Below are 12109 nucleotides of genomic sequence, written 5' to 3' on the forward strand. Positions count from 1 at the left end.
ACGTGCTCTTCCCTGATTGGCTAAGTGAATATTTACGGAAGTGTCACAGGAACGCGACAGCTTGTCTCATTTTTCTTTTGGCTGTAGGCTGACAGGCAGGAAGACGACCACATGTCAAGTTTAAAAACTGATTTGTTGAAAACTTCCGGGACATTTAATGTCCTTGTTGGAGTGACAGGAAGCGTTGCAGCCTTGAAACTGCCTCTTTTGGTCTCCCAGCTTCTTGAACTCTCCGGGGTGAGCTGCTTCATATTAATTAATGTTTGCATATCATGAATGTTTCTATTTTCCCCGTACATAGTTAGCAAATAATAGCACAAGCACCTATATACATTTATTGTTTATCTAAGTGGCAAAATACGCATAAGCTTACCTTTACCGCAAGATGGGGATGTTAGGCAGCATCGCTACAAACGCAGTATATTCTAGTTATTATAGCTCTTTTATCCAGTCGCAGAAAAAAAAGCCTTAGACTGATAAACAGAACAAATCTGAGCCAGCAATATCTGCATGTTAATTAAAAACCACAACGGTCGTCCATGAAAATAGAGAAAACGACATTTGAAGACGTAAATGTTAAACGGGGATAATATATCACAGTGTTTTAGTGTATTAGTGTGGGAAAGGTTTTGCAATATACTAAATAAAGTGTGTTAGGACTTTTGTAGTAAACAGGGTGATGAAGCTATGCGTTTGCATAGCAATGCAAATAATTTTAAATTGTATGTGTAATAGCTAATACCTGTAGAGAGAAATATTTGGCCTGTCAAACTAAGAATAATTGCTTCATTTGAGTTTAACATGCAAGAATATGCATGGATGCACATCCCATGGAGCAGAGAGACATAATGCCCCAATCAGTCAATTTAATTTCCAACAAAAGGATGTGGGATCACGGATGTCACTGGAAGCAGTAATGTCTTGTAAACATCATTCTTTTTTTTAATTAAACAGTCAGTTGTAGGAAAATCTTCTCTGTAACAACTAGTATGACATATTTATTTACTTGAGAAAGAATGAACACTTCACCTGCTCAAGCCCTGCTAATTAGAAAACAATTGATGAATTAATTCAAGCATACTAGTGGTAAAGGCAATCAAATGCCTACAGTTGTTTAAAAATACTCTATAATAATGTAAAAACTTAGAGTAAACAGAAATTCATACCAATGTAGACTCTATCTGCACTCACTGGCTACTTTGTTAGGTACACCAATTAAGCTGCTTTTTAATGCAAATATCTATTTAGCCAATCCCATGGCAGCAACTCAAGCATTTAGGCATGTAGATATGGTCAAGATTACCTGCTTAACTTCATCTGAACATCCAAATGGCAATGAAAGGTGATTTAAGTGACTTTGAACCTGGCATGTTTGTGGGCCGCAAACAGGTTGTTCTGAGTATTTCAGGAACAGCTGATCTACTGGTATTTTCCCACTCAATCATCTCTAGGGTTTACAGAGAATAGCCCAAAAAAGAGAAAATGTCCAGTGAATGGCAGCTTTCTGGGTGAAAATGCATTTGTGACATCCAGGGTTAGAGGAGAGTAATTCAAAAACCTCATGTTACAACCATGGTACTAGAAGAGTATCTCTCAATGCATAACTCATCAAACCTTAGCCAAAACCCCACCCTGTGCCATGCCTGTCAGCTAGACATTGAAAAATGAGGCTACAGTTCATACAGACTCACCAAAATTGGACAGCAGAAGTTTGGAAAAATGTTCAAATGGTAGGGTGGGAAATTGGCATAAAGATCATAAAACTTGGTCCAATCCAGCCATGTGTCAATTGTTCAGGCTGAAGGTGGTGTTATGTTGTGGGGGATATTGTCTTGGCACACTCCAGGCCTCTTAGTACATTTAAGTCATCATTTAAATATTACAGCCTACCTGAGAATATTTTATGAATATGTCTATCATTTTTGACCACAGAGTACTCATCTTCTGATGGCTGCTTCCAGCATGCCAACATGTCATAAAGCTCAAATCATGTTAAACTGGTTTGTGAACATGACAGTGAATCCATTGTACACAAGTGGCTTTCAGGCATCCACAGTCATCAGATCTCAATTTTAAATGGGATGTGGTGGAACAGGAAATTCATACTACTGATGTGTGTCTCCCTCCCTTTTCCCCTTCCCTATCTATCTATCTATCTATCGATCTATCGATCTATCGATCGATCTATCGATCTATCGATCTATCTATCTATCGATCTATCGATCGATCGATCGATCGATCTATCGATCTATCTATCTCTTCTGCAGTAGTAAAATGTCACTGTCATTTATGTCATTTATGTTGTCATGCTGTAGGTGGATGTACGAGTCGTCACTACAGATCATGCCAAGCACTTCTATAATTCTGCTGAGGTCTCAGTCAAAATCTACAGTGACAAGGATGAATGGGAGGTAATAACTAACTCGAGTATGATATTCTAATGTAGCCATTATTACACTGAAAACATATATAGCTATATATATAGAAAAGACAAATTAACATGACATATATAATCAATATGAAGGTCAGCTTGGGCTCTTCAAATAAAATAGGTGAAGGAATACTGTACAGTGCCATACTGAGCAAAATGAAATGTGGTATGAGTTGCCCATTATTAACTTGAAAACACTGGAGTTACTTGTGAGAATTCTGAGACATAAAAACACTGGTTTAACTTATGCATTCCAGACAGAAGTGAAGATGTGACTGTGTAACTGGATGCATTTCAAACAGCATGTCTCTCATTTAGCTGTGGAAACAGAGATCTGACCCTGTGCTACACATTGAGCTAAGGCGTTGGGCAGACCTACTTGTCATTGCCCCTCTTGATGCCAACACTCTTGGAAAGATTGCTAGTGGTATTTGTGATAATCTGCTGGTAAGAAGATGAAACACTAAAGATTTTGCAAATAATCATTTATTGCAGAATTTCTGTGAAATGATTTCCAGGTATTTGTCATTTCAGACGTGTGTGGTAAGAGCCTGGGATACCAGTCGTCCTCTTCTCTTCTGCCCTGCAATGAACACAGCTATGTGGCTGCATCCTATTACAGCCCAGCAGGTATCCAGACTGAAAGAGTTTGGATATGTGGAAATCCCCTGCGTTGCCAAAAAGCTAGTGTGTGGAGATGACGGTAAGTTTTAATATGAGGAGGAACTAAATATATTTAACCTTTGCTGATATTTACTTAGACTCTCAGATCGTAGGAAATTGAAAAATATTTACATATTTTATTACACATGTGGTTAATAGACCCCCCCCCCCCCAAAAAAAAAAAAAAAAAAAAAATTAGACTTAGAATTATGCAACAGCAGACATCATATTCTCACATTTGTGAGCCTTACTCAAGTGAGTATCTTACAATTTCCTTAAAAAAAGACTGACGTGATTATTATGGCTTTAAAATAGCTGGAGATTAATATTCACACATGCCACGGAGCCAGTGACTTATTTTACTACACCCATCTTGGACTTTGTCTTTATTTATTTATTTATTCATTCATTCATTCATTCATTTATTTATTTATTTATTTATTTATTTATTTATTTTACTGTAAACCTGTAACTATATCTGTAGCTCATAAATTTGCCATTATGTTTTTTTTATACTCCAGGTGTCTTCACCTGGAGTATAAAAACTCATGCACGTCTATATGATTGGACTACTTTTTGCAGTCAGGGGAAATTCCCCCCTGCTGGCAGTTTTTAAGAAAAAAAAAGCCTCTTTAAGGATGAATATGGGTTACGTCTTCCTTTTATATATAGTATAGTATATAGCAGGAGCAAACACTACTTGAACTGCGCAGGCAAGAAACGTGACAGTACTGAGTAAATCATATGACATCAGGGGTCCAAAGGTGAATAAGGAGAGTGGCATGTAACAGTGATTAGACCAGGTGACACACAGCATCACAGGCAGATAAAACAAGAGGTTAAATCTCACCTTAAAAAAAATAGTTTCAAAGGCTAGTTTTTCTACCTTCTTCCTTAACACAAATTCTCCTTCACCAGTTGTGTTGATTTCAGTGTCCTGTGGCTGTAAAAAGTACACTATGTACCAGCACACTGTGACTATTAGCTGCTATAGGTAAACAGACCTTATTCCAAATCACATGCCACATGCTTCCTTTTTTTCTGATAAGGTGACTTATCCCAAGGATGATTTTAGATTAAAGTGGCTCTTGAATTGCTCTTAATTACCAGGCACAGTAGCCAGCTGTGTGTGAGGTCATATCAACCTGCTTAGTGCTCACTGTTAAACTGTGTCACATATACCTTGACATAGTAAGTTACCTACAAGAGGCATATTTCAGTTCCTTTCCAAAGACACTGTACTTAAGGCATAATTATGGTACAAAGGGATTATCCAAGAACATCTAAAACTGCCTCCTTCCTTTTTTTGTATCAAGAACTTGTTTTTCATTCTGTCATGTGGCTAAGCAAAGTATTAAGAGACTTGGACAAACTATGTGAACATCTTACCAGTGTTTAGATTTACTAGGATGACATGGCATGTCTTCCTTCTCTCACCCCAACCGTTCGCAGCAGATGGCCGCCCCTCCCTGAGCCTGGTTCTGCTGGAGGTTTCTTCCTGTTAAAAGGGAGTTTTTCCTTCCCACTATTGCCAAAGTGCTTGCTCATAGGGGGTCATATGATTGTTAGGTTTTTCTCTGTATCTATGAAGCGCCTTGAGGCGACTTTTGTTGTGATTTGGCGCTATATAAATAAAATTGAATTGAATTGAATTACAACGCAGGTAGTTTCAAGAATAACCCAGCACTCAAACTCACCACTAGATAAAAATGAATAGGCCTTGATGGAAAATGCTACACGTATTTGACACCATTTTCTGTGGCTCTGGTAGAAGCTACTTTTTGTGTTGCGTGTGTTGTTGTGATCAAACATGCACTCTAAAGCAGTAGACTGTTATAGCATAAATAGCAACCAAGTGAAATGTATAGATCGTCCAAGTTCTAAAGTTGGCATCATATACTTGTAGTTCATGTGCTTTAAGACTTATGGTGCGATTTGTAAATGCAAAAACTTGTGTTGCATGGTCTATTTTTGTATAAGGTGCTACCATTTTATCTACTTAACTCTTCACAACTTCAGTTCATTTCATTTTTCTTCATTTCATTTGTTGTTTTTTGCTAACTGGAGCTTATCTCCTAAAATGCTTGGATGGCTGGATACCAATGCTGACAGCACTGCTGATACTTAGCGTTCATATTCAACATGCTGTGTGAGGCTGCTGCATCTGCTAAATCTATATCTGAAGCAACTGTGTCGACTACTTTATTCTGAGAAATTATTTCTGGAAAAAACACTGTCCACAGCTGCAGTGTCCACCTTTAATATAACCTAATATATATAACTATAGTCCATGGTAAGTATTGATTATCCTGCTTCTAGTTGCCCTAGGCTGCCGTTTATTAAGCTGTGTTTTCAGCTAAGTCAAAAGAAGTTTCCTATTAACATCCACTAAGAGTACAGGAAAGTATAAATAAGCATAGAAAGTGCTAATATAAGGAACTGAAAGTACTCATTTTAATGACTTCGTCTTATAGCAAGTGCAAAGAAAGTTGGACAGAAGACAAAAGGCTAGACATAGATTCAGTGGGAACAACTTCCCTTCACAATGTTATTCAAGGATATCTAACACTGGACTTTTTAATGTCATGTTTACAATTTGGCTTTGTAAACCACTTTCTGTGTAGTGGAAAAGTAATGAAGTTTAATGAAGTGTCACCTAGATTGTATAACTCAGTTTAAGACATTGATTGATACTATGTCAATTCATACAGTTGACCTTGGTACATTAATCTAATGACTAATCATTTTTTATTGGCACAAACATGTGCAGATGTACACATGGATACAGTTAAAGCTTCAAAAATAATGCTCTAATCAATTCATCTATTTTGGAGACGTGCTGCATAAAGTGTTATAAAAGAATAAATAAAATGGAGGAGCTGTGCCTATGAGCTTTGTTGCTAATAGTGCTGTCTTTTTGATGCATCGGTGGGGTTTAGCTCAGATTTATATGCAAACAGCTTGAGTGTAGTGTATTTATGAATGTGAAGAATGTGCATGAGCATTTGCATTGCAATTGTGTACATGTCTTCTTTGTATTTTCCTTCAGGCACTGACTGATTTATAGTTTTCTGCAGAAGACATTTGTATAGCTCATAATTCTTTGTTTTTCCATAGGTAAAGGTGCCATGGCAGAAGTATCGACTATTGTCAGTCTTGTCAAAGAGTATCTTCAGAAACCAGATGAGTCATCTTTGGAGGCATGAACGTCATATTGTACATCCAAGCAAACACCAAAGGCCAAAGCAAAACAAACAGTATGCCTTGTTGATGGATTTGTCAAACTGCCACGGTCCACACACCCATGGTAAACTCATTTACTTGCTTTCACCTGTTTTACTTCATAAATTCGCTTCTTAGAATGTGTGGGTGTGTCCAGAACATCATGACTGACATCTCTCTAAATCTTCTTTTGGTATTATTAAACCTGTTGGGGCACAGCGGCTTTACGTTTCAAAGACGTGCATTGACTTTTTCAACATTAATTCCCATCATATCACCTCTGGAGCCTGATCAGCCCAGAGGTTAAAAACAAAAAAGTTGGTAGTGTGAGACATTAATTTTTAGCTGTCACCATCAGTTTTTTGAGGTACATTTTAAACAGTTTTGTGTTGTTTTTTTTTATATATTTATTTTGTTTAGATAGTAACACATTATTTGGTATCCCAAGTAACATAAAAGATAAAAGCTGCATCTCTCAGAGATGACATGAAAGTGCATTTTGTATTATGCATTTTTTCCTGACTTGAACAGACAGTTTGAGCCTGTTTACGATGTGCTCGACTTGTTTTTCCTGGAAAGGCTTGCCTCTGAATTTACCTTTGATTGTTTATTCTTTTTGTTTAATGTTAGCTGACGTATTCCGATGTAGATATAAGGATAATGCAAACTGCGACATTGCCACATTACTGTTTGCTAAGTATCACCCTAAATGAACATCTAATAATATACCTGTTAAAAAGGCCTTATTTATACTCCAAGCTGTAAAATGTGTGATTATACATTTTGTTTCTTTGCAAAAGGAACTGAAAATTTTGTCATTATCAAAGGTAAAGAGACAAAAGTGCAACAAGTTAAAATTTCAGTCACGTATTCCCATCAGATTCATGAAAGCCGTTGTAATTTGGGGTTTTCTATGGGTTTTAATTAGTTCTTTGAAGTGTCCTTTTTCCAGGATTGATTATTGAGCATAATCAATCATATCAGACATACAGGATGTGTCTTTAATGACTTAAAAAAAACCCAACAAGAATTGGGTGCATGAGAATTTCTAACTCTGGTTGTTTTCCTTTTAATTAGGGTCGGGGAAGGTGATTCCTGAAGCTTGCTTTATCTATTCCAAAACCAGGTTTAGTTTTTGGATTGTTGTCCTGTCCAGCTCTTGATTTGAGAAAAAGTTGACGAATTTGGAGGTAGTCCTCCTCCTTTAATATTCTGCCAGTATTGCTGGAAGCAAAACAGCCCTAGAGCATGCTGCTACCACCACCATGCTTACCACCACCATGCTTGACAGTTGCTACAGTGTTTGTCCTTTGAAAGCCACATCTGTGCTCCTCCAAACATACTCTTTATTGTCTCAATCTTTGTCACATCTTTGACCATAAAACTTTTTTCCAGAAGGCTTGTTCACATGTAATCAGTCGCTAACAACGAGTTATTAGACCTTGGCTTTGTCGACCTAAGACACTGTAGAACCTTCAGCACCAATTATTAAAAAATGTAAGTAAGTGTATGTATATATTAAGCCTGCATTTATATTTTGACCCTGTGTGGATAAGAGACAATCCAAAATGAATTCTTGTTTTTTTGTTTTTTAAAGTCACTGAAGATGAGTGGTGAACAATCATTCCACTCTGGGAATTTTTAAAATAATAAAAAGCCCAAAATTACCATAATATTCATGCCCATGGTGTGTATATGTAAGCTTGGTTGTTCATATGGTTGTTCATATTCGGATGTTTATATTTCTTTAAAGTGTTATGTGTGTAATGTATATAAAATAAATGATAAAATATAATGCTGATTCAGACTGCATTTTTCTGTTCTGGGCTCTGTATGATATTAGTGAGAGATCCTTTAGATGGTCATATGGGGAACCATGACAAAAGGAAAAATATAGAATTGCAAATGAGTATAAAAGCATTGCATGAAACAAAAAGTCATTAAATCCATGTTCTGGCCATGTCATACATTATAGTGTGAACAACATCCTTCTTATTTCATTCTATAGATGCTGTCCTGGTGCCTCTGGGATTAATTATCTGACACAAGGCAACAGAAACTCTTTTCCCACCAGGCAGTTTGACAGACTGGTTTTACTGCAGAACCACATAAAATAAAACTGTCATGATACGGAAATCCTTGACTTGGTAACAACGATACATCCTCATTTTGTTTGTGCATTTTTGGAAATTTTCTTTGTTTGCTTTAAGATGGTTTGATCTTTTTAGAACCACTTCCCCAAATGCTTTTACAAGATGTCCAAAGGGCAAGAGTGACGAAACCCATGGATCGCATTAGTGTACGACATGTTTATCTGTGTGAAAGCCTTCTGTCTCCTAACAAAGTGAAACATCCAGGTCTGGATTGTGTCCAGAGAAAACAGACGGTACACAACTGTCTTACTTGTAATAAACTGAAAGTGCACCTGGCAGGTGGCAGTTGTCTGGAGTAGTGTTATGTTGGGACAAGTAGGCCTACCCCCCATTTAAGAGATCAGAATACTTTGTATTGCAATCTAAGTCAGCCACGTCATGCTGTACATTATGTTTATCATTTTATGTTTTGTTTTTTTCCCCCATTACCTTAAAGATCTATGGGGTTATTTTGAACTGCTCAAATTTTCCTGGTCACACAGCACTAGGAAGTCTCTTTATTTCTTTGTCATCAAACTGAACTTGTCTCTTTAGCATTAATACCTCCCGTCTCTACTGAAGAGAAACCCTCTCTTCTAAATTTGCAGCTGCATGCTGCGTGTTTTGTGTGTGTGCATTTTTGTTCTGTTTATTTTAACTTTTCTAGGCTGTGTAGAGGGTAATATTTTATCGTACTTTTTTCCTGCTTCCTCCAAATCCAGTTGGACTGGAGAGAAATTTGGCTTGCAAATAACTGAGGGGATTGTTACTGTTGAGCTGTCGAGGTTGCAGCACATGGAGCGATGTGAATGGCTCCCCAAATGAAAAGCATCCTTCCCTGAGCCATAACCTGTCCTGCTGCTATTGGCTGCTGGCTGATTCTGTTAATGAGGCTAGAGAAATATTACATCAGCCATTCTGACAAGGGGAGTGTCATCCTGGCCTTGATATCACTGTGGGGGAGCATGCAGCTTGCAGGTGTGCTTAATGGGAATGAACAGTGTGTTCTAAGAACTGGGTGCAGATCATGAAAACTTCAGATAGGTGATATGAAATGGCCAAAGTTGCACTTGCAAAAACGTTTTTTTTTCCCAGCTGCCAGTTTAACACATGCTTAACTAAAGATAGCTCCCAAATATCACAATCAATTGAACCTATTGTGTTATTTGCAAGAATTCGCCGGTGAAACCGAGGAGTTTCTGTAAGTACACACGATACCGTCAGCAAGAAAGTGACTGCAACATACCGGCTCAGTGTGTTGTCATATTTCAGCAGTGATGAACAGTTAAACTCTAGCTGTATCAGTTACTTAAAAGATTAGTCAACTAACTGGTATTAGTACAATTTTAGTTCAAAGTAAGGTCAAACCTTTTAAAATGAATCAGTACTTCCCTTCATATAATAGCAGCCGTATTTAATCAGATAGACATCTGCAAACATGAGACATAAGTAGACAAACTAGCATGCAAGAATAACAAGTCCGCAAATCTTAAAACCAGAAGGATCAGAAACTGGAGCGATTTGAAACATCATGATAGCGAGGTTTTAAAATGTCCTGGGGCTATAAAAATACATTTGCAGTTCATTGAGTTTAAAAGGTCCAATGTACCTAAGCCATATTTATTTCTTGCTGGGAGTGTATATGTGGGACATATTTAAGCATAACCTTAAACATTTAACTTTACCACAGTTATATTAACTGTAGACACAATCATAACTTCAGTTACTTTAATCCTGTTACTATAGCTATTAAAATGTGGATTCATTTTTGTAGTTGTCTACTGAAAGCTGAGTGTTGTCTTTGCTGTGATGTATCAGAATTACACAGGTTAACTGTCTCATTAGGAGAAAAAATATCACTTAAACATCATATGACTCCTGCCACAAATTTCCTGTCAACACAGTATAGGGTGAGGCTGTGTGTCAATATGTATGCACTTTCACTAACACATCTGACACGAGTGTCTGATGCAACCCAAGCAGTCTCTAGGCTCAGTGTGTGTTTGTGACCTCTGGGAATGTTTAAGCGTGTTTCATCAGAAACTGCATCCTGAGAGATCACCTGCTCTGCTCCCTGTGTCACCACAGCTTGCTTTACCCACTCTGAGATGCTTAAAAGTGGTAAACACCATGCGCATTCACTCAGGAGTGTGTTTTACGTGCATAAATAATATTTTGTATTATTTATGCACACTTTCCTACACTTTACACGCAGATAAATTTATAGATGTACATCTTATGTCAATCACAGTGTGTGGTGGCTTTGGCATTTACTCTAAAATCTCTCTTACAGACCACAAACCTGGAAAGGCTGTAATCTGTTTTATAATCTGACTTGGACTAGTTAAGAATTAGTCAGCATTTCCCACACGCTTCTGGATTTGAGTCAACCACGCACTGCTGATGCATTTATTGCTTTCTTTGTATACCTTCTTTCATCTGGGATACAACCCTTTTGTAAAGAAAACGTGACCCATGTTGGTAAAGCCTTCACTGAAATTCTCTATCTTAAAACATTCATATCTGTATATGTATGCATATTTAAAACAGGGAGGTCTCACACGGGGAAATTCCCACTACAAATACAAAACTGCAGATTCCACTGCAAGTTAATTTGTGCGGAGCTATCTGTTATAAAGGGGCAGCCGTTTGGGCCTCTTTAAATAAAAACATGATCAAATCAATCAGTATCTTTTCATCCTGTGCAATCATTTACAGACTTGGCTCCCAGCAGTTGTTCTAAAAGTGTCTAAGTTATTTCTGACCTATTTATAAACATGCTTTTCATGTCTAGCTTTACATGTCTATCACATGTCTCGTCCCAAAGCTATGTACTGTATATGTTTAATATTCCCTTTTTTGTTGCCTTGTATGTTTGATGATGTGTGAGTTGCCTTGATGGCTTGTGTTGGTTACCCCAGAGCTGTAATGCCATAGTAACAGGAAACGGGAAGATCTGAGGAATTATCCATGGGGGGGGGGGGGGGATCATTCCTCACATCAGGTATAAAGATGCTCCTTGATGAGCATCTTTGTACCTGTGAAACCCCCCTTGGACTTGTGGAAGCAACCAACTTGTCTAGACTAAACTGTGGCACCCCCATGGGACACATAAATTAGACTTTGGCTCACAGGTGAAGAGGGACATGATGCAAGTGCAACAAGACATGTGCTCATCCAGATGTCAAATCAGTGGAGAGTGTAAGAATTTAGGTGTGCAATATATAATAGAAATTTATTATATTAAAAAACATTTGATTAGATTGAAAGGTAAAATGCCAGTCATGAGTAATGACAAGAAATTTTTTAAAAAAAAAGTCTGCCCGGGGTAATGGCTGACCTGAATTTAACTTTGGTCAATTATAGTAAACCATTAACTTTATTAGGATGAGATCGACACATGCAATCCTCTGCCATAAACGCTTCTTTTAGATGCCGCTATTTACATATATTGGATTCTCTTTGTGTCAAGTCATATATTTATTTATTTTAATTTCTGAGAATACATGCATCCTGCCATAATAAGTCTAATCGGAAAAACAGTTTATTTTGACATCAGTGGGATGTCTTTAAACCAGTTTTATTGTTGCAGATATGTATGTTCCCAACCTTAGGCGTCTTCTGTGCCACTACACGGTTGAGTATGCAGTGACTAGTTCAC

At 37.5% G+C, this 12109-nt stretch overlaps 1 protein-coding gene across 3 annotated transcripts; it reads left to right on the forward strand.

Moving 5' to 3' along the window:
* The first annotated feature begins 24 nt into the window (after positions 1-24).
* On the forward strand, positions 25-11918 carry ppcdc (phosphopantothenoylcysteine decarboxylase). 3 transcript variants are annotated; one of them, XR_014875033.1, is made up of 6 exons: positions 25-237; positions 2316-2411; positions 2750-2878; positions 2966-3134; positions 6212-6401; positions 8325-11918. XR_014875033.1 is itself a non-coding variant. In XM_085165973.1 (5 exons), the coding sequence occupies exons 1-5, from the start codon at positions 112-114 to the stop codon at positions 6298-6300; spliced, it is 609 nt and encodes a 202-aa protein (XP_085022099.1). In that variant the 5' UTR covers positions 25-111; the 3' UTR covers positions 6301-8111. The 3 variants fall into 3 exon arrangements, 1 of the variants encoding a protein (XP_085022099.1); XR_014875032.1 differs by lacking the exon at positions 8325-11918 and adding an exon at positions 7394-8111; XM_085165973.1 differs by lacking the exon at positions 8325-11918 and having other exon boundaries at positions 6212-8111.
* Positions 11919-12109: the final 191 nt, after the last annotated feature.

The sequence above is a fragment of the Neolamprologus multifasciatus genome, chromosome 7 (assembly GCF_963576455.1).
Source record: "Neolamprologus multifasciatus chromosome 7, fNeoMul1.2, whole genome shotgun sequence".
Classification (NCBI taxonomy): Eukaryota; Metazoa; Chordata; class Actinopteri; order Cichliformes; family Cichlidae; genus Neolamprologus; species Neolamprologus multifasciatus.